This window comes from Lynx rufus, unplaced genomic scaffold (genome assembly GCF_022079265.1).
Source record: "Lynx rufus isolate CCGP_SWC_20201006 ecotype Redwood Valley unplaced genomic scaffold, mLynRuf1.p SCAF_13, whole genome shotgun sequence".
Classification (NCBI taxonomy): Eukaryota; Metazoa; Chordata; class Mammalia; order Carnivora; family Felidae; genus Lynx; species Lynx rufus.
Window position 1 is genome coordinate 20,355,405 of NW_025814827.1, and position 27,968 is coordinate 20,383,372.

The 27,968-nt window shown below is 36.7% G+C and overlaps 1 protein-coding gene across 2 annotated transcripts in view; it reads left to right on the plus strand.

Annotated features, from left to right (window-relative positions):
* The first annotated feature begins 12,086 nt into the window (after nt 1-12,086).
* Nucleotides 12,087-27,968, plus strand: part of DNAAF4 (dynein axonemal assembly factor 4) — a 68,241-nt gene continuing 52,359 nt past the window's right edge. For both annotated transcript variants that reach the window (XM_047074447.1, XM_047074448.1), the window contains exons 1-3: nt 12,087-12,224; nt 12,562-12,709; nt 15,786-15,919. In XM_047074447.1, the coding sequence (XP_046930403.1) occupies nt 12,102-12,224; nt 12,562-12,709; nt 15,786-15,919 (405 nt within the window). In that variant the 5' untranslated portion in view covers nt 12,087-12,101. The remainder of the gene's footprint in view (nt 12,225-12,561; nt 12,710-15,785; nt 15,920-27,968) is intronic.

Consider the following 27,968-nt stretch of genomic DNA (forward strand, 5'->3'; position numbering starts at 1 on the left):
GTGTGCTTCCAAACACCTTACAAGGTCCTGGGTAGCCCTGCATAACCAAGAATCGTCTGCCCTACATGTCAATAAGTGGCAATGGTGAGAAAACTTATTATAGAGACTAAAAAGCATTAATATAAATCTAATAATTTCAAATTTTTCCCAAAATAAAGAAACTAAACAACTAATACTTTAAGTGTAGTAATCTTTTAAAGAAAAAAATTATTCTCACCAAAGCTGCTAACTCAGAGCCATTTAAAAAAAATAAGAAATCAAGTTCATGCAATCAAATCAGACTTATTTGATAATTTAGGTTTAAAAACCGGCTATACCTTCTTCCTGATTATATTAGTGTGAAGTAAAATACAAATGTACATTTTATTCTTTTAAAGATGTGGATTTGTTTTCTCTTGAAGAGAATAATTAATCTGAACTTCCTACCATTTTCTGTATAGAGTTGATTAAATATACTATCATGACTCCTACATATTTAGGATAAGGAACAATGAAAAATTTTGTTTAATCAAATTGCTTTATAATTCTAACAACATTTTAATATCAGGAATATATTATGTTCTAAAAGGGTGTTAGTTTAAATGTTAACTTTAAGACCTTGAACTATATTAAATTGAATTAATTAATTATCTTTGGATGCTCTGATAATTTCTAAGTAATTTAGAATATAAATGCATAATTTTCATACATACAGTTTTGGATTGCATTATCTTCGTTAGAGAGTGGTTCTGTCTTTGGGTCCTGTCATTGTGAAATTCACAAGCATGAAAGAGATGACTGTGTGACCATATTATGTGTACTTCTGAGCTGTACTGGTCCACTGAATTCTTGTTACATGTGACAGACAGGTAATTCTCAGTGGCCTCTTCCCAGTAGTTTCTGTGAAGTGTAAGTTGTATTCTGTGAATATGAATGATAAAGACTATCCTAGGTGCAATCCTGGCAAGTAATCATGAAGAGAGTAGTTTTATTCTAAAGTATTTGATGCAGAATGTTATAGAAGATAAAAACATGAATGGATGAGCAAAATTATAGACGTTATGCAGAAAGTTAACTTTATTTGCCTTGGTTCATAATATGCACAGGTAAGAAGTCTAAAAAGGAGCAATGAAATATGTTAAAAATTTTGGCAAATTTTACTTAGTTTTTGTGTGTGTGTGTGTGTGTGTGTGTGTTTATTTATTTTTGAGAAAGGGAGTGAGCAGGGTAGGTACAGAGAGAGAAGGAGACAGAGAATCTCAAGGAGGCTCCACACTGTCAGCACAGAGAACCCATGAACCATGAGGTCATGACCTGAGCCGAAACCAAGAGTTGGATGCTTAACCGACTGAGCCACCCAGGCACCCCAAATCTTGCTTAATCATAAGATGATTTTAAGAAATTTAAGATAGGGGCACCTGGGTGGCTTAGATGTTTAAAAGCACCTGACTCTTGGTTTCAGCTCAGGTCATGATCTGGAAGTTTGTGAGATTTGAGCCAAGCCTGCTTGGGATTCTCCCTCTCTCTCTCTGCCTCTCTCTATCTCTCAATAAAATAAAATAAACATTTAAGAAGATAAAATAAAACATCTTTTAGATGTAAAATATCTTTTTCCAAGAGGTCCCTGGGAAGTCACAAGGATTCATTCTTTTATCTTACAAAAAATAAATAAAAGGTCCAAATATTTTGGATTGCCGTATATGTTTCATATTTCTTAATTGTTTCAACATTATTGTAAGAACTGCATGGAAAGAGTTGTCAAAAGAAAAATTCAATCTTTTCTAGGTCAACCTTTAGGTAAATTCTACTTATATAAACATATATGAGAGATTATGAACTTAACATAATTTGTCAGTGTCCTCACTATCCACAGTATGTTTTTCCCCCTTGGGGGAAACATTGATTAAATGCTTATTAAATAGTTATGTATTGCATCCTCTTAGACAAGTTTACTCTCCTCATTCTCATTTAGCATCAACCAATCAGTCTCATCATAAGAGGGTATTTCTGTTTTTCTCTCATGCTTGCCTGAAGTCTCCGCTGTAAGCCACAGGTTAGAAATGGGGTCTTCAAGGGAACCTGGGTTAAGTGTCTGACTCTTGATTTTAGCTCAGGTCATGATCTCACAGTTCATGAGTTTGAGCCCTGCATTGGGCTCTGTGCTAACAGCACAGAGCCTGCTTGGGATTCTCTGTCTCTCTCTGTGTCTCTCACTCTCTCTAGATCTCTAAATAATTAATTAATTAATTAATTAATTAATTAATTAAAAAAAACTGGGTCTTCAGTCAAGGTAGAGAATCTTTGAGTCTTGAAGAAAAGATTCTATTAGGTACTTTTCAAGGTACTTGGTTGCTTATATAGTTACTCTTCTACTAGGTAACTACCGATAGCTCAAGAAATTAAGACAATGAGCAGTGAAACATGGATGGATCTGAGAAATACTTAAGACTTGGAGATTGATTGGATTTGTACTCTCTTTCAAAGGTATAGTTGTCAAAGTCAATAGCATTCAGTTCAGGAATATTAAGAGCTTCACTATTATTCCTACTCAAGTAGAAAGCTATTTCATGTATGCCAGGATGTGCATCAGAAAAAAATGCTTATGGCGAAGTCCAGGAGAAAAGCCCTGGATCTGTTCAAATGTCTAAATAAAAACAATATTGAGCACTTTACACAAAATCCTATTTAATCCTCTTAACACCCTACAAATAGATATTATTGCCTCTATTTTACAGATTGAGGTAACTAAGATTCAGGGGGCTGAGAAACTTGCTCAAGGTCATACAGTTAATAAAAGTAGAGTTGGGGTTCTAACACAATTAGCCTGATTTAAAACAATTAATAAATAATTGATAAGTGATTTTTGCCCAAATGCGTGACCTTAGATCCTGAATCCCCTGTTTTTGATAATCCTTCTCTGAACTTCTTCTATCTGCATTTTCTCCAAAGGGCAAAGAAGATGTTGGTTGGAAGGATGTGCCATCTGGCACCATGTTTGGGCTTCCCCAAATCTGTAATCCTTGTCCAGTAGCCCTCGGATGCTTTAGGAACATCATGAGTCTTTCCTCTGGCAAGCCTGCTAAGGGTAGCCTGTGCTGCTGCTGCTTTATTTTTTAATAGAGCTAAAATTGATACATAACATTATTAGCTTCAAGTATACAATATAATAATTTGATCTTTGTATACACTACAAAGCAATCACCACAATAACTCCAGTTCATGTGTTATCATATAATTAACCCCCTTCACCCATTTTGCCAACTTCCACTCCCTTCCCTTCTGATAACCACCAAACAGTTCTCTGTATCTATGTGTTTTGTTTTGTTTGAGACACACACACGTGTGTGTGTGTGTTCATTTCATATAAATGAAATCATACAATATTTGTCTTTCTCTGACTTATTTTACTTAGCATAATACCCTCAAGGTCAAGGTCCACACGTGGTGTTGCAAATGGAAGAATTTCCTTTTTTATGGCTGAATGGTATTCCACTGTACATATACCATGTCTTCTTTTTCAATTCATCCATCAATGGACATTTAAGTTCTTTCCATATCTTAGCTAATATAAATAGTGTTGTAATAAACATCAAAGTGATATATCTTTTTTAAATTAGTATTTTCTTCTTTTTCAGATAAATACCCAGAAGTGGTATAGCTGGATCATATGGTAATTGTATCTTTAATTTTTTTAGGAACCTGCATATTATTTTCCATAGTAGCTGCACCAGTTTGCATTCCCATCAACAGTGTATGAAAGTTCCTTTTCCTCCACATCCTCTCCAACACTTGTTAGTTCTTGTGTTGTTTTTTTCTTTTCATAACAGTCATTCTAAGAGGTGTGAGGTGATATCACATTGTGGTTTTGACTTGCATCTCCCTGATGATTAGTGATATTGAAGATCTTCTTATGTGCCTGTTGTTCATTTGTATGACTTCTTTGGGAAAATGTCTGTTTAGAAATTCTGTCCATTTTTTAATTGGATTGTTCATTTTATTAGTTTCTGAGTTATTTACATATTTTGGATGTGGATATGTGATTTGCCTTTCATCTTACTGATGGTTTCCTTTGCTGTGCAGAAGCTTTTTAGTTTGATGTAGTCCCACTCATTTATTTTTGCTTTTGTTGCCTTGGCTTGTGGAATAAAATCCAAAAATTCAATGTTAATATCAGTGTCAAGAAACTTACCACCTGTGTTTTCTTGTAGGAGTTTTACAGTTTCAGGTCTTATATTCAAGTATTCAACCCATTTTGAGTTAATTTTTGTTTATGGTGTAAGGTGGTGGTCTAATATTCTTTTGTGATATCTAATATCATTCTAATGTGTGGCTGTTCAATTTTCCCAACACTAGTTATTGAAGAGATTGTCCTTTCCCCATTGTATATTCTTGATCATAAATTCATTGACCATATATGTATGGTTTTATTTATGGGCTGTCTATTCTGGTCCATTGATCTATGTGTCTGTTTATGCTGGTACTATACTGTTTTGATTACTATAGTTTTGCAGTGTAGTTTGAAATTAGGGAGTGTGATGGTTTCAGCTTTGTTCTTCTTTCTCAAGATTGCATTGGTTGGCCTGTACTTCTTGTGTGTATATCCCTTTCCTCAAGGAAAGCTTTCATTATGCAATATTCCTGCAGAAAATTCCAACGAGACTAAGAATTTCAAATGTAAACTTGGTCTTCCAAGTTTAAAAAAAATTTTTTTTAACATTTATTCATTTTTGAAGACACAGAGAGACAGAGCATGAGTGGGGGAGAGGGAGAGAGAGGGAGACACAGAATCTGAAGCGGCGTCCAGGCTCTGAGCTGTCAGCACAGAGTCCAACGCGGGGCTTGAATTCATGAACCCATGAGATTATGATCTGAGTCAAAGTCAGACGCCTAACCAACTGAGCCACCTAGGCACTTTGCAGATATTTTTAATTTTTAAATATGCCCAGCCTATCAATTCTCTTTCATGGATTATGCCTTTGGTGTATCTAAATAGTCATCATCAAACTCAAGGCAATCTAGATTTTCTCCTATGTTATTTTCTAAGGGTTTTATAGTTTTTTCATTTTATATTTAAATCTGTGATCCATTTTGAGTTCAGTTTTGTGAGGTGTAATAGTTATATTTAGATTCACTGTTTTGCATGTGCATGTCTAGTTGTTTCAGGACCATTTGTTGGAAAGACTCTTTTCTCCATTATATTACCTTTGCTCCTTTGTCAAAAAATCAGTTGACTATATTCATGTGGGTATATTTCGGGGCTCTCTATTCTGTTCCACTGATTTCTGTGACTATTTTTCTTTGACTACACTGCATTGATTATTTTCTTCCCAAATTGATCTATAGATTCAATGCAATCCTAATCAGAATACTAGCAAGTTATTTTATGAATATTGACAAACTGATTCTACATTTATATGGAGAGGTAAAACACCCAAAATTAGCCAAGACAATACTGAAGGAAAAGAACAAAGTTGAACAATATCCAACTTCAAGACGTGGTACAAGGCTGGCTGTGGCTCCTTGGAGATTTCTAGGAAGGTGGTATGTCTGGCCTCACAAAATGAGCTAAGTACACCCTCTGCCTCTATCTTCTAAAAGGGATTGTAGAGGGGTGCTGGGTGGCTTAGTCAAGTGACTGATTCTTGATTCTGATTCTGATCTCACGCTTCGCGAGATTGAGCTTCATGTCAGGCTCTGTGTTGACAGAGCAGAGCCTGCCTGGGATCGCCTCTCTCCTTCTCTCTCTTCCTCTCCCTTGCTCACATTCTCTCTCCCTCCCAAAATAAAGAAATAAACTTTAAAAAATAAAAGAGATTGTAGAAAATTGGTATAATTTCTTCCTTACATGTTTAGTAGAATTAACGAGTGATCCCATCTAGGCATGGTGCTTTCTGTTTGGGAAAATTATGGATTATTGATTCAATTTATTTAATAGATATAGGCCTAGTAAGTTTTATATCTTAGAGAATTGGTCCATTTCATTGAGGTTATCAAAGTTATAGGCATAGAGTTGTTGATAGTATTCCTTTATTATCTTTTTAATATTCATGGGATCTGTAATTATATCCTCTCTTTTATTTCTGATATTAGTAATTTGTGTCCTCTCTCGTTTTTTCTTAGTTAGCCTGGCTTGAGATTTGTCAATTTTATTACTCTTCAAATAACCAACTTTGTTTTATTGATCTTCTCTATTGAGCTCCTGTTTTCAATTTCATTGATTTTTTGCTCCAATTTGTATTCTTTTTTTTTTTTTCCTGCTTAGATTTTACTCCTGTTTTTCTGGTTGCCTAAAGTAGAAGCTTACATGAATGATTTTATATCTTTCTCTCCTCTAACATATGCATTAACTGCTGTAAATTTCCCTCTAGTCAGTTAAACTTTGATAAAACCCCAGCAAGTTAGAATCTGGTTAAATAGTTTCATCTGAGGGCATACTTTGATAAGAAGAACAGAATGTTTTGGCCTATTTCAAAATGGTGCCTTTTCTCCTCCCCCTATTGGGAGCACAAGGGGATTTTTCTCTGATATTGACTGTGAAAACCTGGTACAGCTTCAGGAAGTAAAATTTCACAGAAGTGTAGGGGCTCCCTGATAACTGGCTCCTCCTGGAGTTTTTATGTCTGAGGCTTACCCATGGTGAGCTCTGGCAATTTGTCAACTACCGTTCCTGTTTTTCTACCTTGGCACTGGCTCCCATGGAGGTTACTTTTCTGATTGGTTGTAATCCCAATTTTTTTGGGGGGGGGGCAGTGATTTTCTCTGTGACCTCACTTTTTTATGGATCTAAGAAGAATTGTTGAATTTTTACTTTGTTCAGCTTTTTACATAGGATGGAATGGTAACTTCCAAGCTCTTTATATATTAGATCAGACTTTAAAAAAATTAAATAACTGATATTGTGCTAAAACAATCTAATAGGAAAAATCATCAAGATCTCTACTCTATAAGTGTAAATCTGAAATATATGGACCATAAACAAAAAGAAAGGAATAGTCACTGTATACTTTCTACATGAGCTCTACCTATATATTCTTGTCTAATTGTCAACCACATTGTCTTTTCCTAAAGCCCAAATTTAAAATAGTAAAATAACAAATACATTTAAAACCTAGTGCCTATATTTTGGTCTGAAATGGTATTCTCCATTAAAAAGCACTAAGAGTTCTTGGAGAATAACTGATTCCATTTCCTAGAGATTAAAAAAAAACAAAACAGAATTTCAAGGTGGGTCTAAATCATCTTGTTCTAAGAATAAAGGATTTTTAAAAGGCTTTTAAAATTCTGGATGGTGTTAAAAATCATAATCAACCTTTCCCAATAGCCAAATATGACAATTTGACCATCAAAAATAAACAAATTATAGTTACTTAATTTTAGGTTAGGAATAAAAAATCAGATTTAATTGTTCATAATGTACATTTTCAATCCCTAAGAACTTCACAATATGTTAGGAGAAAATAGGGACCCTCCTCTACCACAGAGCTAGTTTTTACATTTTTTACTTTAATTTTATATATTTGTCATGTCCAAATAATGCATATATTTGTATATGTACATTATGAATCATAACATAAATAGTATATCCATCACCCAAAATTAGAGAGAGACAGAGAAAGAAAGATATAACTTGGCAATTTCTTTGGTGCTCTCCAATGGCTTGCTCTGACATAATGAACAGAATCAAACAAAAATTATCTTGGGTGTTCTCTCTGTATCTTCTTGGGGAACCAGACAATATGGCCTAGATCTCTTGTCTCCCCATAAGAAGGACTGCATATGAACTCAGGTGGCCATGGTACTATTACTTTCTTCCAACTAAAGTTTCCCATGTGAGTCAAGTCACATGAGTCAAGTCCAAAGTATCAAGTCCCCAGATACTGGGTAGTTGACTTTCTTGGACAGGTCTTATAGTTGCACCTAAACCAAGACTAGTGCCCCAGTGATTTCCCTACTGACAAGATTCCTTTTAAGTTTGCCCTGTAAGAAGGGAGAGCCACAGGGGGATGGAATTCCTCTCCTATAATGCAAATTCACACTGAAGATCCAACACATTGCTCTGGCCCCAACGTACTTCTCCTTGAGATGATGGCAGAATGGGGGAAATTGTGTTTTTCTCCTTAGTTTTGTAAGTAGGCTTCCCTTTTCACCAATAAAACCTAACATTTAACCTAGTGGTTCTTTTTAAATTATTATTATTTTTTAATGTTATTTTTGAGAAAGAGAGAGAGCATTAGTGGTGGAGGGGCAGAGAGAGAGGGAGACACAGAATCGCAAGCAGGCGCCAGGCTGCGTGCTGTCAGCACAGAGCCCCACATGGAGCTTGAACTCAAGAACCACGAGATCATGACCTGAGCTGAAGTGAGATCCTTAACCAACTGAGCCACCCAGGCGCCCTAGCCTAGTGGTTCTAACTTTGGTGTGGGCCAGATTTACCTAATGGGCTTCTTAAAACACAGATTGTTGGGGCGCCTGGGTGGCGCAGTCGGTTAAGCGTCCGACTTCAGCCAGGTCACGATCTCGCGGTCCGTGAGTTCGAGCCCCGCGTCAGGCTCTGGGCTGATGGCTCAGAGCCTGGAGCCTGTTTCCGATTCTGTGTCTCCCTCTCTCTCTGCCCCTCCCCTGTTCATGCTCTGTCTCTCTCTGTCCCAAAAATAAAATTTAAAAAAAAAAAAAAAAAAAAAAAAAAAAAACACAGATTGCTGTGTCCCACTACCAGAATTTCTGGGTCAGTAGACCTGCAATGGGGTCTGGGAATTTGCATTTCTAGCAAGTTCCCACATAATACTGTTATTATGGTTAGGTGACCACACTCTGAGAACCTCTATCTTAAATCATGCACTGTGTCTATGTGGAAATCAGCTCTGTTGTCTACCACAAAGGATCCCATTGGCACAAGCTTCACCTAGGAATTAATCATTGTCCTTTATTCTCCTCTACTTGGTTTTATAGTTTTGTCATATATGTAGGAATCCTTAACCAATAGATTTAGTTTTATAAAAGTTTTATAAAAATGGCATTATTTATTAAGGGTCTCATATGATTTATTCTTTTCACTCATCCATCCAGTGTATAGATATAATTAATTCATTTTCACTGTTCTGTGATATCATTGTGTGAATATAACTACTGATGGACATTTGGCTTGTTCTCAGGTTTTTGCTAGGAAATTGCTATGAAAACTGCTTCTTTAATCATAGAATTAACCTTGCTTTTTGAAAGGACTCAGTCTAGAGGGAACTCTCCCTCCCTTAGACCTTTCCCTAAATTCTAACATCCTCTTCCTGAGACACCAATGGTGTGTCTTCTACCTTGCTAAGTAAGTAATGAACTCAGCTTGTTCAAGTACATGGGCCTCTGTGGTCTTTGGCTGAAGGGTTATATATAAAATATCTTAACATTCCTTGTTGTGCCTTTTGGTGAATACCAGTTCTTAATTTTAGTTCAAGTTTTCAATGTTTTCCCTTTATAGTTGGTGCTTTTATGTCATATTTAAGAATTCCTGTTGGGGCGCCTGGGTGGCTCAGTCGGTTGAGTGACCAACTTCAGCTCAGGTCATGATCTCACGATTTGTGAGTTCGGGCCCCGCGTTGGGCTCTGTGCTGACAGCTCTGAGCCTGGAGCCTGCTTCGGATTCTGTCTCCCTCTCTCTCTGCCCCTCCCCTGCTCATGCTCTGTCTCTCTCTGTCTCAGAAATAAACATTAAAAAAAAAAAAAAAAGAATTCCTGTCTTACTCTAAGATCATATGGATGTATATTTTTAATATTCAAACTTTTGTCTTGAGTTAATCTGAAATTCATTTGTATGTATGATGCCATATGCATGTAGAAATCTAATCTCATTTTTTCCCATGTGGTAACCATTTCTCCTAGCAGCAATGTATTCAATAGCCATTCCTTTCTGTGCTTTTCCCCACTTGCATGCAGAGCCATCTCTGCCATATATCAAACTTCTATTTATATATGGGTTAAATTAGAGCTTTTCTGTTTTTAAAATGTAACAAGAAATAGTTTAAGACTTTAAGATTGAATGTTTCAAGGCGTGTGAAATACTGTTTAGATAAGTACATAAAACAATGTGTAAAAGTTAATGTTTTATTGGTATCCGTTGATGCAATCATTCAGTAATAAACTTATCAAGTTTTTTTAAAGGATAATTCATTCACAGTGCAGAAAGTTTAGTAAGACTGTGGTAGGCTGGAGAACAATTTAACTGCAGAGGTGTGTATGTGCTTAACAAAGTGATTGCTAACAGATTTTTTTAGAGCCCCAAACAACACAAAGTATCCCTTTTACTATCTTCCATACATACATTTTCTCACTTGTATTTTTACATAGAGAATCTAGACTTTAAAATTTTATATGAAAGAAATGCATAAATCCTCTCTTTTGGAGCATAGAAAGTCTGAAACAAAATGGTAAGAGTAAGAATAGAACCAAAGGGGGGAGAATGCCAAAAGTAAGGACGAGGGAAAATAAATCTAAGAATGGCTCCCTCCCAGTATTCAAAGTTAGAGGACCTTGAGATGATAAACCCCTGACAAAATTGGGTAAGGTACTGAGGGGTGTCCTGTTTGGGAGACAAGATTATATTTTTTTTCTCTCAAGTCTGCTGCTTCTAAACTTTCCTCAGGGAAATTTTCAGGAGGCTTGAAATTTGTGTTAAAAGCCTGCAAAAGTAAAAAGTTAAAAATCCAAATCCAGGGTGACTGGACGGCTCAGTCAGTTAAGCGTCTGACTTTTGGTTATGGCTCAGGTCATGATCTCATGGTTCATGAGTTCAAGCCCATCAGACTCTGTGCCGACAGTGTGGAGCCTGCTTAGGATCCTCTCTCTCCCTCTCTCTCTGCCCCTCCCCTGCTCTCTCTCTCTCTCAAAATAAATAAACTTTAAACTCCAAATCTGTAGGTGGCAAGTAGTTCATAGGTGCTTAAATTTCATGTAAATTCATTGTGTTCTTATCTTCTTTTTTAAGCATCAGATTCCAGTAACTTATAAACTGAGTCTAGAGAAAGTAGCCTGGAGAAAAATAATTGGAATAGGAGTTAAGAGATCATGATTTTAATCACAATTCTGCCACTCATGTATGTGGGCAGAGGGTTAAGTGTGTGGGCCTCAGATTCCTTAAATATGCAGGATGAACTACATCACTTTCATATCTCCTTCCGGAGCTAAAGTTCTAAGTCTCCTTAAGCAATTGTAAAATGTACCCATGCAAATCCACGCTATCCTACAGCTTAGTTGCAGCCAAGCATTTGTCACATGAGTCATAGAGTTATTTCTCCCTAGGTCTCAAACCATGGAGTGAACCCGATCTACACTCTTTTGGTGGCGTTAAGGTTGATAGGATTTGGAGCACTACAAGAGTAAGGCCAAGCTCCCAGGCCAGGATATCGGTCCGATCAGGAAATCTCCAAAACAGGAACACCAAATGATGCTCTGACAGCCTCCATAGTAACAAAAGGCCAGTGCTGCAAGACGCATGGGCTCACACCTGCTTCTCCCAGGTCACTCTTTCCAGTAAGGGCACATCTTTTTCTTTCCTTTTTCTTTCTTTCTTTTCTTTTTTTAAAATTTAATTAATTAATTAATTAATTAAGTTATTTATTTGATGTTTATTTTTGAGACAGAGAGCAGGAGCAGAGAAAGGGAAGACACAGAATCCAAAGCAGGCTCCAGGCTTCTAGCTGTCAGCACAGATCCCCACGGGGACTCGAACCCATGAATCCTAAGATCATCATCTGAGCTGAAGTGGGATGCTTAAGGGACTGAGCAACCCAGGCTCCTCCTCCCACCTCCCCCCCCTTTTTTTTCCATTCACAGGCGCAAGGCTTTTTTCTTAAGACGAAGGCCTATTTCTTTGGTGATTCACTCAGACCGCAGGTACCGGATAAGAGCCAGAGAGGTGGCATCACCGGCGGCAAGATGCCCCGGCAGTCACAAGAGAAGCTCACGGGGCGATGACAAGGCGGTGGAAGGGGCGCGCCCGGGGCACGCTGGGAACGCGGGGCGCCGCAGCCGGGCCTGACCCGGAAGGGCTGGCGCTTGGTAACCCCGGCTTCCCTAGCAACCGAGCAGGTGCTTGTCCTAAACAGCCGAATCCTCTGTTACTACCGCCTCCCGAGATGCCTCTGCAGGTTAGCGATTACACCTGGCAGCAGACGAAGACTTCGGTGTTTATCTCTGTGCCCCTCCGAGGCGTCTCCGTCAGAGATGCGGACGTGTTCTGCACGGAAAACTATCTGAAGGTAGGAACTCGAGCTGTGCCTGAAGGGCCCTCGGGGACGTGATCCGAAGACTCCATGGGCGCGTTGTTGCAAATAAGCGTCCTAAAATTTAGTTCTATTTTTTCAAACCGAATTCCATCAGGTGACACCTCATCTTTAGCAGATGTCATCAGATCAGACCTTATTCTTATCTAGGATTTCCTCATATACCTTGTTAATCTTATGGGACCTCGAATAAATTTATAGCAGGCATGTCAGAAAATGATTTTGGCCCCTATCCCTTTTTTTTTCTTAAAGGCTTAGTCTTTATTTTATGTAACTAAATTAACCTCCGTTTACCACCCCCCCTTCTGAATAGGTCAACTTTCCTCCATTTTTATTTGAAGTGTTTCTCTGTGCGCCCATAGATGATGAGAACAGCAAAGCCAAGATTGGGAATGATACTATTATATTCACCTTATATAAAAAAGAAGTGGCCATGTGGGAAACCCTTTCACTGTCAGGTGGTAAGTGTTTTTATTCAAAGGTGTTCATCTGGTTGTGTGTTTTGTATTTTATACCTTAAAAAAAATTCTCTTTCAAAACAGTTGTTTTTCTAGTAGAAGAAAAATAGGAACATGAACATGGTTTAAATGATATAGTGCTTCAGCTGACACTTAAGATAAATTAAAGATTGAATAATTCAAAAGTTAGAGCGCATTTGTATTAGTTCTCAAGCAGATGTGGACTTGTATCTTCAGAGGCTAAGGTCTCTTGATATGACCTTATTTTGTGTAGGCATTAACACATCTGGTAATCCTAGGAACACCCTATTAGGTTACCATCCCCTGCCCTGCCAGTTTTTTTTTTTTTTTTTTTTTTTTTTAAGGTTATGCTACCGAGGCACGGAAGGGTTGAATAATTGGCACAGGTCACACAACAAGTAAGTGGCAGACTGGAACTGCAGCCCTAGCAGTTTGACTCTAGAGCAGTGATTCTTTGACTCATCTACAAAACTTTTAAATAACACAGATGTCTGAAACTCAGCCTAGTTCAATCAAATCAGTTTATGGGAGTGCGACACAGGTATCAGTAGTTTCAAAAAAACTTCCCAGGGATTATAATGTACAAAGCTGAGATTCCCTGTTCTCTATTCCCTTAATAAGTACTCTATTCTTCTACCAAGATTGGCTTTGTGGGTCAGTAATTGCCCTCTACTGCTTTACCTCTATTTCCTTCCTCCCTGTTGTAGTTGTCTTATATTCTAGGGGTTTATATCTGTTGCCTGAAATTTCTCTTAGGTCTCTGGCGTTAAGCCTTGAGTAGGAATTACTGAGAATGGGGAGATGAATATCATTCTTGATATTACTCTTTTCTTGGTATTTTGCAGTGGAATTTAATTTTGTAATCCCCAGGACCAGGTAGATTTTTCTCTAAAGTCTGGTGTTCAGCTCAGAAAATACTGGTTAAGGTAGATTACCATACTGAGGTTACTTTAATTCTTTAGTGATTGCCAGACTAACTGAAGAGGTTTTTTTTTCTTTCCTAACCATGATCTTCCTCTTTGTTTTTTACATCTGCTTTCATTGCACATTTACTTGATTCTTCTTTTTCATGGTCTTATGGTCATCCATTCCACACTTTGACCATTTAAACCAAGGTTTAAGAAATATTTTTCTATATAGGACCAGATAGTATTTTGAATATTATGGGCCATATGGTCTCAAAAGCAGCCAATAGACCATTCTTGTTTATTGACACTGAAATTTGAATTTTATCTTGTTTATATGTCACAAAATATTATTTTGATTTTTCAACTATTTAAAAATATAAAAATTATTCTTAGCTTGTGTGCTAGAGGAAAATAGGCAGCAGGTCAGATTTGGCCGTAGTTTCCCAACCTCTGATTTAGACTAATCAGAACAGTCTTAAAACTAGCTTATATAACAAGTAATGAACATTGATTTTACTTCAGAAACAAAGTTTGAGATTCCTTTAGAAATCAAACTCAGTTACACATGCAATTCAGTGAAATTATTTCTTTAAAAATACTGGTTTTCACATAAATTATGTGGAACTGCAGTCTATATGCCAAGCCTGCCTCATTATCCAAAACATATTTGCTCCATTTTTTCCTCCTGACTTCTTTCTTGGTATATTTTTCATTTTTTAGAAGTGAAAGTAGGTTCTTTTAATTATTTTTGCCCTTAAAGCCGGTCCAGCTGTCTCCACTCTGTTATTAAACAGGAAGTGGGTTGGGGGAGGCTTCAGACTTAATTTTAGTCCTTAAGCCCTAGTCAAGATCTTGAATGAATAAAAATGCCATGCTTTTTTTTTTTTTCTTTTTAAGACAGTTTCTTTCAAAGTTAAAATTCCAGGGGAGCCTGCGTGGCTCAGTCAGTTAAAAATCTGATTTGTCATCATTTTGGCTCAGGTCATGATCTCACAGTTCATGGTTTTGAGCCCCATGCTGGGCTCTGCACTGATGGTGTGGAGCCTGCTTGGGATTCTTCCTCTCCCCCTCCCTCCGCCTCTCTCCGCCTCTCTCCGCCTCTCTCCCCCCTTCTCTCCCCCCTTCTCTCCCCCCTTCTCTCCCCCCTTCTCTCCCCCCTTCTCTCCCCCCTTCTCTCCCCCCTTCTCTCCCCCCTCTCTCCCCCCCTCTCTCCCCCCTCTCTTCCCCCCTCCCCTTCTCCCCCTCTCCCCTTCTCCTCCTCTCCCCTTCTCCCCCTCTCCCCTTCTCCCCCTCCCTGTCTCCGTCCCCCCAATAAATAAATAGACTTAAAATTTGTTTTTAATTCCATACTTTTTTTTTGGAACAACAGGCAAAAGTTTATTAAAATAGAAAGGAAGAATAGTAGCAAAGCTATCTTTGCACAGAGAGAGGATTGCCCCTAATTCAATTGAACCTCCACTGAAATTTAGCATTCCCTTCAACATGAATGTAGGCAACAGACAACAGTTGTATCAAAAATACAAATATCACAAATACATTTATATCACAAGTACTTTATCTTTTATACTCATTAAAATACTTTGAGAGTATCGTATTTATTACACTTGTTGTTATATATTATTTAATGCATTAATGAAGAAGCCCATGTTAGTACATCACAAAAAAAAACCCTCCTCTCGTAGGAGACCTCATGTGATATTTATTGTGATTAGGTTTATAAGCAATAGTCCTGGTTTCTTGACAGAGAGGGAGGGGGATAAATGTGTACATTTCCCTCCATCCTGTCCCCTCCCCCTCTCTGCACCTCTTTCCCTCTCTCATTTCATTACCCTTTCTCTCCCTTTTATGTCCCTCTCCCCATCCTCATCGTTCCCATCTTATTCACCTTTTCTGTTGTTCCTACTTTCTCTCATCCTCCTCCCCCACGCCCCGTCATTATCTCTCTCTGTAGTAATTTATTGCTGTTACAGTTGCTTGCTTGCCTTTTAATGTTAGCTTCTTGGCCAGTTTAATATTGAAAAATGTTTTCATTTTTCCATGTGAAGTTGGGTCCCTCCCAAAATCTCATCTTGGATCAGTATGTCAGACAGTTTTTTCCTAAATAAATCATTCATCATAATCCTAACTTAGTGATATTTCTTATGTTTTAGTTGACAAAGAGATGATGCAAAGAATAAGGGAAAAATCTATTTTACAAGCACAAGAAAGAGCAAAAGAAGCTACAGAAGCAAAAGCTGCAGCAAGGCGAGAAGATCAAAAATATGCACTAAATGTTATGATGCAGGTAAGTTGCAGATTGATAGGAAAGTCCTCTAATTAAAGAGATAATAGTAAACTGTGTAAAGATAATTTATTACAATCACTGTACTTCCTCAAGTCTTTGTTCATGCTTTGGTTATAGGACTTATGATGTTATGTAGGCTATCTACACTTACATGTGTTCCTGAAAATCTATATGAAAATGGAGGATATAAAGATTGAACAATAGATTTACTTGTTTCAGGAAGAATGTTCTTTTTCCAAGGTAGTAAAAAAATGGTAAGGTTGTATGATAGAAGTGTTCTACTTATTTTTAAATCTTGAAATAATGGACATGATTATTTAAAACAAAAGAGTCTTGAGGTGCCTGAGTGGCTCAGTTGGTCCGACTGTTGGTTTTGGCTCAGGTCATGATTGCACAGTTTTTTTGTTGTTTTTTTTTTTTTAATTTCTTTTCCCCACGTTTTTTATTTATTTTTGGGACAGAGAGAGACAGAGCATGAACGGGGTAGGGGCAGAGAGAGAGGGAGACACAGAATCCGAAACAGGCTCCAGGCTCTGAGCCATCAGCCCAGAGCCTGATGCGGGGCTCGAACTCACAGACCGTGAGATCGTGACCTGGCTGAAGTCGGACGCTTAACCGACTGCGCCACCCAGGCGACCCGATTGCACAGTTTCTGAGTTCAAGCCTTGCATCAGGCTCTGGACTCTGTGCTGTCAGTGGGGAGCCTGCTTGGGATTCTCTCTCTTTTCCTCTCTCTCGCTCCTCCCCCACTGCTCTCTCAAAATAAATACATAAACTTAAAAAAATTTAAAAAAAGAGCCCAGTTAAACACTAAATATTGACATATTAGTATCTTTTTTTTAACTGTTGAGGCTTTCAAGTTAAAGCTTTTAATCAGCAATACATTTTTTGAGATATAATTCACATACCATACAATTGACTCATGTAAAGCTTATAATTTATTAGTTTGTTGTATATTTAGAGATGTGCAGCTATCACCACAATCAATTTTAGGACATTTTTATCACCTCAAAAAGAAACCATGTGCCCATTAGGAGTCACTCACCATTCCTCCCATCCACTCCAGCTCCAGGCAACCAGTAATCCACTTTCTGTCTTTATAGATTTACCTATTCTGACTAATTTTTACAAGTAATTTTTCTTATTAAAAAAATTTTTTTACATTTATTTTTGAGAAACAGAGACAGAGCATGAACGGGGAGGGGCAGAGATAAAAGGAGACACAGAATCTGAAGCAGTCTCCAGGCTCTGACAGGCTGTCAGCACAGAGCCTGACAAGGGGCTCGAACCCATGAACTGTGAGATCATGACCTGAGCCGAAGTCATATGCACAACCAACTGAGCCACCCAGGCACCCCTTTACAAGTAATTTCTTATCTCTATTCTCATGTTGACATCTTGAAATGATTAAGGAATCTATAACTAGCATTTCATGAAGAGCTCTGTGGATCCAAGTCTCTTCTTTTGTATTTGGATTACTACTATTTTATTCATAATGAACAGTTCATAATTCCAAAGGTTTCTCCACTTCTTTCATTACTTCTACTTGACTTTATATATATGTGTGTGTGTGTGTGTATACATATATATATAGAGAGAGAGCACGTGCGTGCGTGCACCTATGGTTATATACTTTGTCTTTTACTTGAAAACTGAACACATGGTCAGCTGACCAAAGATTCCTGCTTTCAGTATATTTGAGTTCCATCTTTTCTTTATTGTGTTATTGCTGCTATCAGCCTTTTGATTTTATCATTTTCCTGAATTTTAAAAAATAAAAGCAAAATAATATAAAATTTGTGGTAACGGACAAATATTTACTGAACTAATAAAATAGTTAAATAATGGTATGCATTCTGCTGTATTGGTAAAATAATAAACCTAGCAGTACCACCATGTTATGTCTCGAAGTTATTAGTATACTGATATCTGAAAGCCTGACTTTGGTATTTGGAAAGATGGTTTTAGGGGTGTTAGTGTATAAAATGTGAAGCTGTAGATTATGTTAAAGTGGATAGAACCTATGGTAAGTCTATGGCCTTTACTCCAAACTGTCCATGTTGTTTGTTTCTTTCCTTCAATAGAATTCAGAGTTGGGATTATGTTTTCTTTCTTCCTTATTATAGCCATTGCCAAGTTAAATAGTAGGTACTCAAATATTTGAATTAATTAATGTAAATACCTTGCTCTGATACCCTGTGACAGTAGCAACATTCTAGTTTGATGGATAGACACAGATTTTTTTTTACTCTGTCTGATGTTAGATATTCAGAAAAGAACTTTCATGGTTCAGTAAGAGTAGATGAAGAGATACAACAACAAAAGGCAACATGTTATTAGCTTAAACCAAAAAATTAACTTAAAATTTGAATTACATCTCAAAAAAGAACAGTTTTTAGTAGTAATCTTTTAAAAATAATTAGCAGGGCTGGTGCTAAGACTCATTATAATGTCAGTTCACTGTGTTGTATTAGTCTGCTTGGGCTACCATAACAAAATACCACAGATTGGAAAGCTTATACAACAGACAGTTCTAACAGTTCTGGAGTCTCAAAGTCTCAGATTGAGGTCCAGCAAAGTCAGTTTTGGGTGAGGAGTCTATTCTGGTTTGCAGTTGGCAGAGAGAGAGAGAAAGAGACAGAGACAGAGAGAGAGAGACAAAGAAATCAGGTGTCTCCTCTTACTAGGACACTAATCCTTTTCTATCCGGCCCCACCCTTATGACCTCATCTAACCTTAATTACTTCATCAAAGGCCTGTTTTCCAAATATAGCTACCCTGGGGATTAAGGCTTCCACAGATTAATTTGGGGGCACAGAAACACCCAGTCAATAACACTGTGTAATAAACTATCCAAAATTTAGCGACTTAAAGGCACAAATACTTATTTCTCAACATTCTGTATGTTGGTGAGGCATTTTCTGTGGTTTGGGGCTGGATTTGTTATGGCTGGATATTCTAGAATGGCCTCGCTCAAGTGTCTGAAACCTTGCCTGGAAGGTAAGCTTGAATAAGCGCTTTTAAAGCTTTTGCTGTATCATATTTACTAATGTTTCATTAGCCAAAATATGTCATATCGCAAGCTCAGATTCAAGGGCTGGAGAAAGACTACACCTCTTCTAGGAAAGAGTGATTAAATCACATTGTAAAGGGGCATGCATATAGGGATGGGAGGAATTTGGGGCCACTTTGCAAGTTCAGTGATAAAGCAGTGATCAGATGTAGTTCATTCAACGCTCTGATTCCATCTGTCTGCATCATCTTTAGCGCTGCATTTTCTTTGTGTCTATTTTATCCTAGGCTGATGATCTACATCGGCATATAACAAGGCCCAGTGGAAGACAGGCTATTTTGTTGGCTCCCTTGTAAACCCATAAAACAATTGCTTTAGATGTTATAAAGTGATATTAGAAATGATAATCAGTTTGACACCTGTTCACATGAATCATGAAGTCTTTGTTGCTTCAAACTTATTTTACAGGATCAGCTCTTCACTATCTTTGCTGCTGATCTATCATTTGTTCACTTTATAGTCATTTGTTGAATACTGTGAAAGGTGTTGCTACAGAGTTGAACAAGTCAGTCTTCACTTTCAGTTTACTCATGGTACAGAGAAAGTGACAGGCGAGAAAAACAGATTGCACCAGAGGATGCATGAGAGGTCATGGGAGGATAAAAAGAGAACACTGACAAAAGACTGGTATCTCAGTCTGAGAGTATGGGCAGGAAATATGAGGCAGTGTTGTTTGTGCCCAATACTGGAGAATGAGTCACAGGTACCTGGAGAATAAATGGAAAAATTACAGACAGCTTGAATAAGCACATGACAGAAAGTGGCACAGTGAGGGAACATTTGTTGGTCAGAAATAAAATCTTAATATTTTGAAAAATTTTCCTGAAGGTAATGGGGCACTCTTTAGCAATTTTCAGCAAGAATATCAAATTAATAGGGTTTGTATTTTGGAAAAGTTCATTCTGGCTATTGAGTGTGAAGTGCTTGTAGTGTGGAGGCAGAACTTTTGTATTTTTAAGATGGAAAGACTTTGAACATATTTACATGTTGAATAAGAGGCCAGTAAAGGAAAGGTTGATAATACAACCAAAGCAAGGAATTGATGATAATGGAATGGGTGGGATGAAGGTGAACCAGTGAAAAAATTACTCTTAAGTAATAGCAGGGTATATTTTTTAAATATTTATTTACTTTGGAGAGACAAAGACTCGGGGGGAGGAGAGAGAGAGAAGGAGAGAGAGAGAAGTGGAAGGGGCAGAGAGACAGGGAGAGGATCCCAAGTAGGCTCCACACTGTCAGCACAGACCCCCAACTCGGGGCTTGATGTCATCAACTATGAGATCTGAGCCAAAATCAAGAGTCTGATGCTTAACCGACTGCTCTACCCAGTTGCCCTGCGGGATATTTTATCTTTTGACACTAGAGGGCAGGGCTAAGGAATAACTAAGTATTTGGAAAATTCTTAAGTACACAGATAGTTAAAAGAATCCTTTTTTTCCCCTTTTTTTGCCCCCCTTCCTCCCTCAGGATGAAGGAGGCAAGAGGGAAAGAGATTGAGGCAGAGTTATAGGTTTTGAGGTGACTAATGAAAGTTTGGAATACAGATGCCAAACTAATCTGAAACATGCTCTATTGGACAGCGTTGACTGCTATTGCCTAGTTTTCCTATCTTATTTACTATTTTGTTTTATAGATTGCCCTATTCTCTTTTGAGTTTTCCTTTTGTTTTCTACTTCAGGGTAAGTACTACTTGACTTTTGTCCTCTGAACTTTTAACCTAGGTAGATCAATTTTGAGGTGCTTTCTTCTTTTTCTTAAAGATAAAACCCAGAAATCTCAACCTGTGAAACAAATGTTGCCTAATCATGCAGATGAAGTATGAGTTGCTTTCTGGAGTTGTCTAGATTATACTATAGTGCCTTAAAAAGTTCTTATCTGTGGGGGTTGATTTCAGCTCAGGTAATGATCCTGGGGCCTGGGGATTGAGCCCTGTGTCGGGCTCCGTGCTGACAGCACAGAATCTGCTTGGGATATTCTCTCTCTCTCTCTCTCTCTCTCTCTCTCTCTCTCCCTCTCCCTCTCCCTCCGTCCCTCAATCCCTCCATCCCTCCATCCATCCCTGTCTCCTGCTCACTTGTGCCTCTCTATCTAAAATAATGTTAAAAAAAATTCTTATCTGTGAAACCACATATGCTATTTATTGGAAGAGTGTACAATGTACAAAAATACCACAAGGAACTACTTGGCCACTTTTATTCTATTTTTTATTAGTAATTTTAATGTTCCTAGCATTTTTTGTATCCCCCCAGCCCCTCCTTTTTCTGCATCTTCTTTCCTTTCAGTATATGTCAGTACCCTGTTAGCCCTATTGATTTTCTCATAATCCTGTTTCTTCATTTTAGGTAATTAGCATTTTCCCTATAAACCCATCTTTAGGGCTCTGTGCTTTTGGTAACTCCTGTTCTAACTCCTTTGACCAACTCTTTATATGTGAAGTCTTCATTCTCTTACCTTATTTGTTATTAACAGTTATTGCCATCATAAGACACTTAATTATGCTATTCATATACCCAGTCTTTGTATCACTACTCCTTTTGAATTTTATTTTTCACCTTTTCTGTCTTTGATATTTCTTTTTTTTTCCTAAATTTTTTAAATGTTCATTTAATTTTGAGAGAGAAAGAGAGAGTGTGAGCAGGGGAGGGGCAGAGAGACAGGGAGACTCCAGGCTCCAATCTGTAAGCACAGAGCTCTATGTAGGGCTTGAACTCACAGACTGCGAGATTATGACCTGAGCCAAAGTTGGACGCTCAACTGACTCAGCCACCCAGGCACCCCGTCTTTGATATTTCTTATTGACAAGTTTTACAGACCAAATACACTTTGTTTTGTTTGTTTCTCCTTCAAAGTGGACCATGGTGGCTTTGCTTTATTTTTAAGCTTCTTTTTTTTTTAAATTTTACTGAGGCGTAATTGACAAAATTCTAATATATTTAAAGTATATAATGTGAACATTAGCTATACATATACATTGTGAAAGGAATCCCTTAGTGAAGTTAATTAACACATATATCACTTCATACAGTTATCCTTACATTTGATCTCAGCACTTATAGCTGAAAATTTGTACCCTATCATCAACTCCTCCCCATTTACCCTGCCCCTTAGCCCCTGGCAACCACCATTCTTTCTACTCTGTTTCTGTGAGTTCAATTTTTTTTTTAATTTGATGTATAAATGATACCATGCAGTATATATGTTATATATAACATGCATAGTATGTATATATATGTGTGTGTATATAATGAACAGAATGAATGTGTGTGTGTATAATGAACAGAATGAATGTGCATGTGTGTATATATACATATATCACATTTCAATCCATTCATCCGTCAATGGATTCTGAAGATTGTTTCTATATCTTGGCTATCTTGAATAATGCCTCACTAAACGTGGTAGTGTAGACATCTCCTGGAGATAGTGACTTCATTTCCTTTGAATATATATACCTGTCAGTCATTTGTATATCTTCTTTTGAAAAATGACTAGTCAGGTCCTTGGTACATTTAAAAGTTTTTATTTATTTTCTTGCTATTGAGTTATGAGTCTTCTATATTTTACATATTAATCCCTTATTGGCTCTGTGGTTTACATATATTTCTCCCATTCAGTACATTACTTTTTTATATTGTTGGTGTTCTCTTTTGCTGTGCAAAAGCTCTTAAGATGTAGTCCCACCTTATTTTTGCTTTTGTTGCCTTTGCTTTTGGTGTCAAATCTAAAAAACTATTTCCAAACCAATGTCAAGGAGCTTATCACCTATATTTTCTTCTAGGAGTTTTAGGTTTTGGATCTTACATTCAAGTCTTTAATCCATTTTGAGTTCGTTTTTGTGTGTGGTGTAAGGTAGGGATCCAGTTTCATTCTTTTGCATGTGAATATCCATTTTTTTCTAGCACCATTTACTGAACAGACTATCTTTTCGTCTTTGTACATTTTTAGTGCTTTTGTTAAAAATTAGGTGATCATACATGCATAAGTTTGTTTCTGGGCGCTCTATTTTGTTTCATTGATCTATATGTCTGTTTTAATAATACCATACTGTTTTGATTACTCTAGCTTTGTAATATAGTTTAAAATTAGAAAGTGTGACACTCCAGCTTTTGTTCTTCTTGCTGAAGATTGCTTTAACTGATTAGAATCTTTTTTGGTTCCATACAAATGTTAGGATTGTTTTTTCTATTGATGTGAAAAATGCTATTGGAATTATGATAGCGGTAGTAATGAATCTGTAGATCACTTTGGGTAGCATGTCCATTTTAACAATATTCTTCCAATCCTTGAAGATTTATTTGTGTCTTCAATTTCTTTCAGCAGCATTTTGTAGTTGTCATTGTATAGATATTACACCTCTTTGGTTAAATTTGTTCCTAAGTATTTTATTCTTTTTTATGCTGTTGTAAATGAGATTTCTTCTTATTTTCTCTTGCTGATAGTTTGTTGTTAGTGTAGGAATGTAACTGATTTTTTTTTTTTTTTTGTATGGACTTTGTGCCTTGCAGCTGTACTGGATTCATTTATTAGTTCTAACAGGGTTTTTTTGTTTTTTGTTTTTTTCTTTTTTGGAGTTCTTAGAGTTTTCTCTGTATGTCACCTGCAAATCTAGACACTTTTATGTCTTCCTTTCCAATTTGGATGGCTTTTCTTACTTTTTTTTTTTTTTTTTTTTTTTTTTTTTTTGCCTAATGGATCTGGCTGGGACTTCAGTACTATGTTGAGTAGAGGTGGTGATAATGGACATTCTTGTCTTGTTCCTGATCTTAGAGGAAAAGCTTTTGACTTTGCGCTATTGAGTATGATGTCAGCTTTGGGTTTGTCATGTATGGCCCTCATTTTGAGCTATGTTCCATATAGATCTAATTTGTTGAAAGTTTTTATCATGGAAGGATGTTGAATTTTGCTAAATGCTTTTCTACATCTATAGAGATGACCAAATGATTTTAATCCTTGATTTTGTTAAACTGATGTATGACATTAATTGATTTGCATATATTAAACCATCCTGCATCCCAGGAATGAATCTCATTTGGTCATGGTGTATAATCCTTTCAATGTACTCTGGAATTTGGTTTGCTAATATTTTGTGGAGAATTTTTGCATCTATATTCATCAGGGATATTGGCTTATTGTATTCTTTTCATGTAGTGTTCTTATTTGACTGGTATGTGGGTAGTGCTGGCCTAATAAAATGAGTCTGGGAGTGTACCCCCCCTTCACTTTTTTATAAGGTTTTCAAAAATAATGTGTATGTATCCTTTTCTAAATGTTGGGTGGTATTTACTACTGAAGCCATCTGATCCTGGAGTTTTCTTTGTTGGGAGGTTTTTGATGACTGATTCATTCTCCTATAACTGGTTTGTTTAGATTTTGTCTTCATGATTCAGTCTTGTAAGTTGTACATTTCTATAAATTTATCCATTTTTTTTTAGGTTTTCTACTTTGTTATCATATAATTATTCATTTTACTTTTTTATGATCCTTAGTATTTCTGTGTTGTCAGTTGTGATGTGTCCTCTTTTATTTCTGATTTTATTTTTTGAGTCTTCTCTCCTTTTACCTTAGTTTAGCTTAATAGTTTTCAATTTTATTTTTCTTTTCAAAAAACCAGCTCTTAGTTTCACAGATCTTTTCTGTTATCATTCTAGGCCCTACTGCATTTCTTTATGCTCTGATATTTATTATTTTTTTGCTTCTACTAACTTTGGGTTTAATTTATTCTACTTTTTCTAACTCTTTAAGGTGTAAAGTTAGGTTGTTTATTTGAGATCCTTCTTTTTTCTTAAGGTAGGAGTTTATTACTATAAACTTCCCTTTTAAAATTGTTTTTGCTTCATCCCATAAGTTTTGGTATTTTATATTTCCATTTTCATTTGTTCCAATATATGTTTTGATTTCCCTTTTGATATCTTCTCTGACCCATTTGTTGTTCAGGAGTAATGTGTAATCTCCACATATTGGTTAATTTTTGTTTTCCTTGATACTGATTTCTACTTTCATGCCATTGTGGTCAGAAAATATACTTGAGCTAATGAATATTCTTTAACTCTTTTATGACTTTTTGTCTTGGATAGTAGCCATCCTAATGGGTGTGAGATGGTATCTCATGGTGGTTTTGATTTGGTCCTCAATGCCATTTTAATTTGAAATGTATCTTTGAAACCTACCCATTCCCCTTTCCTCCATTTTTAATTCTTTCAGATGTTGGTAAGCAGAACCTTTATTTTTGGTTGGTCTTTTCCTCTCTTATCCCATCATTTGCCCTACACTTACTCCTTTTTTAAAAATAACAGCTTTGAGATTTCCTTCATACACTGTACAGTTCACTCTTAAAGTGTACAATTCTGGGGGCTCCTGGGTGGCTCAGCCGGTTAAGTGTCTGACTTCGGTTCAGGTCATGATCTCACGGTTTGTGAGTTCGAGCCCCACATAGGGCTCTGTGCTGACAGCTCAGAGCCTGGAGCGTGCTTCACATTCTGTGTCTCCCTTCTCTCTGCCCCTCCCCTGCTCATGCTCTGTGTCTCTCTCTAAAATAAATAAATGTAAAAAAAAAGTTAAAATAAATAAATAAATAAATAAATAAATAAATAAATAAAAGTATTAAAAAAAATAAAGTATACAATTCTATGGCTTTTAGCTTAATTACAAGTTATGCAACCATCATGACTATGTGGTTCCAGAACATTTTCATCGCTTCAGAAAGGAACCCCATATCCATTAGCAGTCACTCACTATTCTATCCTCCTCTGTAGTCCCTATCTACCTTCTGTCTCTATGGATTTGTCTATTCCGGACATTTCACGTACAATATATGACCTTTGGTATCTGCCTTTTTTCACTAAGCATAATGTTTTTGAGTTCATTTATTTATTTATTTTAATGTTTATTTACTTTTTTAGAGAGACAGCATGAGCAGGGCAGGGGGCAGAGAGAGAGGGAGACACAGAATCAGAAACAGGCTCCAGGCTCTGAGCTTTCAGCACAGAGCCTGATGCAGGGCTTGAACTCACAGACTGTGAGATCATGACCTGTGCTGAAGTCGGATGCTCAACCGACTGAGCCACCCAGGTGTCCCTCATTCATTTTGTAAAATAGGTGAGACCTTCATTCATTTTTATAGCTGAATGATACTCCATTATATGGATATACCGCAGTTTGTTTCTTTGTTCATCAGTTGGTGGAAATTTAAGTTCTTTTCGCCTTTTAGCTATTGTAAATAGCACCGCTATGAACGTTCACTTATAATTATTTTTTTGAGTACCTGTTTTCAATTCTTTTGTGTATATACCTAGGAGTAGAATTGCTGGGACATTTAACTTTTTGAGGAGCCACCAAACAATTTTCCATAATGACTGTACCATTTGGCATTCTCTTCAGCAATATGTGATGATTCCAATTTTTCTACATCCTTGCCAAAACTTGTTATTTTTCATTTTGTTGTTTATAGTCATCAGAAAGTATGAGCCCCCCAAGTTTTTTTTTTCAAGATATTTTGGCTATTCTGGGGCCTTTGCAATTCTATTTGATTTAAAGATTGGCTTTTTCATTTCAGTTATTATTGTAGCATATCTGTGTGTTATTTGGCAGTTTGAAAAGATCATTATATAAAATCTTATTTTTATAATTAAAAAAATGAATAGAAAATAGAAAATGAATAGAAAATAGTGAGATCACTAGTAATTTTTTTTCTTTTTTCTTTTTTCTTTTGTATTTTCTGTGTTCTCACCATAATAAATGCATACTTTTCAGAATAAGAAAACATTTTTTTAAAAAGGAGCAACACTTACCTTCTGATGATTACTGTTTCTACCTTTAATTTCTTTTTTCTGTAATAATAATTTACTAATTTTCTGTGTAAATCTACCAAATTTCTAAGCATATGAGAAATTAACTTTAGCTATTAACAGGTAGTCATCAGAAAAGACAGTATCTCTGACACTGCTTTTCTTATATGTACATTTTGTCAGGTGTGCTGACCTACATCCTTTTTGTGTAAGTGTATCCCAGATTCACAACATTTGTATAGAAGTATACTTTCAGCAATCATACATGTCCATTTTTTTGTTTACTTCAAACTTTTTCATCTTTTCCAGATGTGTGGTTAAAATTCATTCATTCATTCATTCATTCATTTATTCATTCATTCATTCATTCATTCATTCTACCCATTAGGATATTTGTTAGCCTTGGAAAGAAGAGAGTGTGGAAGCAAAAATACTTTTGTTGAGAGAAAAGTGGAAAGAACTGAAATGGTTAGATGGTACTTAATCTTCTCAACAGCAAAGTCTTGAGATGGAAGTAGCAGAATGCACTTAGGCATCTCTAAAAAGGAAACTGTTTGTAAAAGCTGTTATCAGAAATGAACAAGATTATTACTGAGCAGAAAGGAAAACATAAAGGGTAGGATATAAGAATATATTAACTCATTTCCATTAGTCCAAATCTGGTTTGAGAAATAATTTTTCTTCATCAATTCTGTTAGTTTTGTTCCCGTGAATTTGAAGTCTAGTCAAATGGTAACTTTGTAACATACATAACATTAAATATGTATGTAAACATACATACCTTTGGCATGCCTTGCAATTTTTTATTGAAAGCTATACATGTTATATCAGGTAGTAGAAACAGGTTATTAGGCTGATTTATTTTAATGTGGCTGGGATTTAGGCTATGTTTAATGTTAGCTGTAGCTGTTGGTATCAGAGGCCTCTGGTGTCTGTTTTGTTTTTTTGAACTCCCCTTTGACTTTGGGCTTCTATTCCTCTTCTGTAAGAGTTTTTATCATAAGACTCTCTCTTATATAATCTACTCTCATTATCCTGGAGCCCCCTAGGTATGGTAGTAAATTTATAAGGGAAGAGAAGCATTCATAGACTTTCAGTTAAATATCACTTTTTCCATGGGCCTGTATCTGGAGCTGTGATCTTTCAAGTTTTCCTCCAGTGAGACAGCTTTTTCCCACTGCCTCCTATTCCC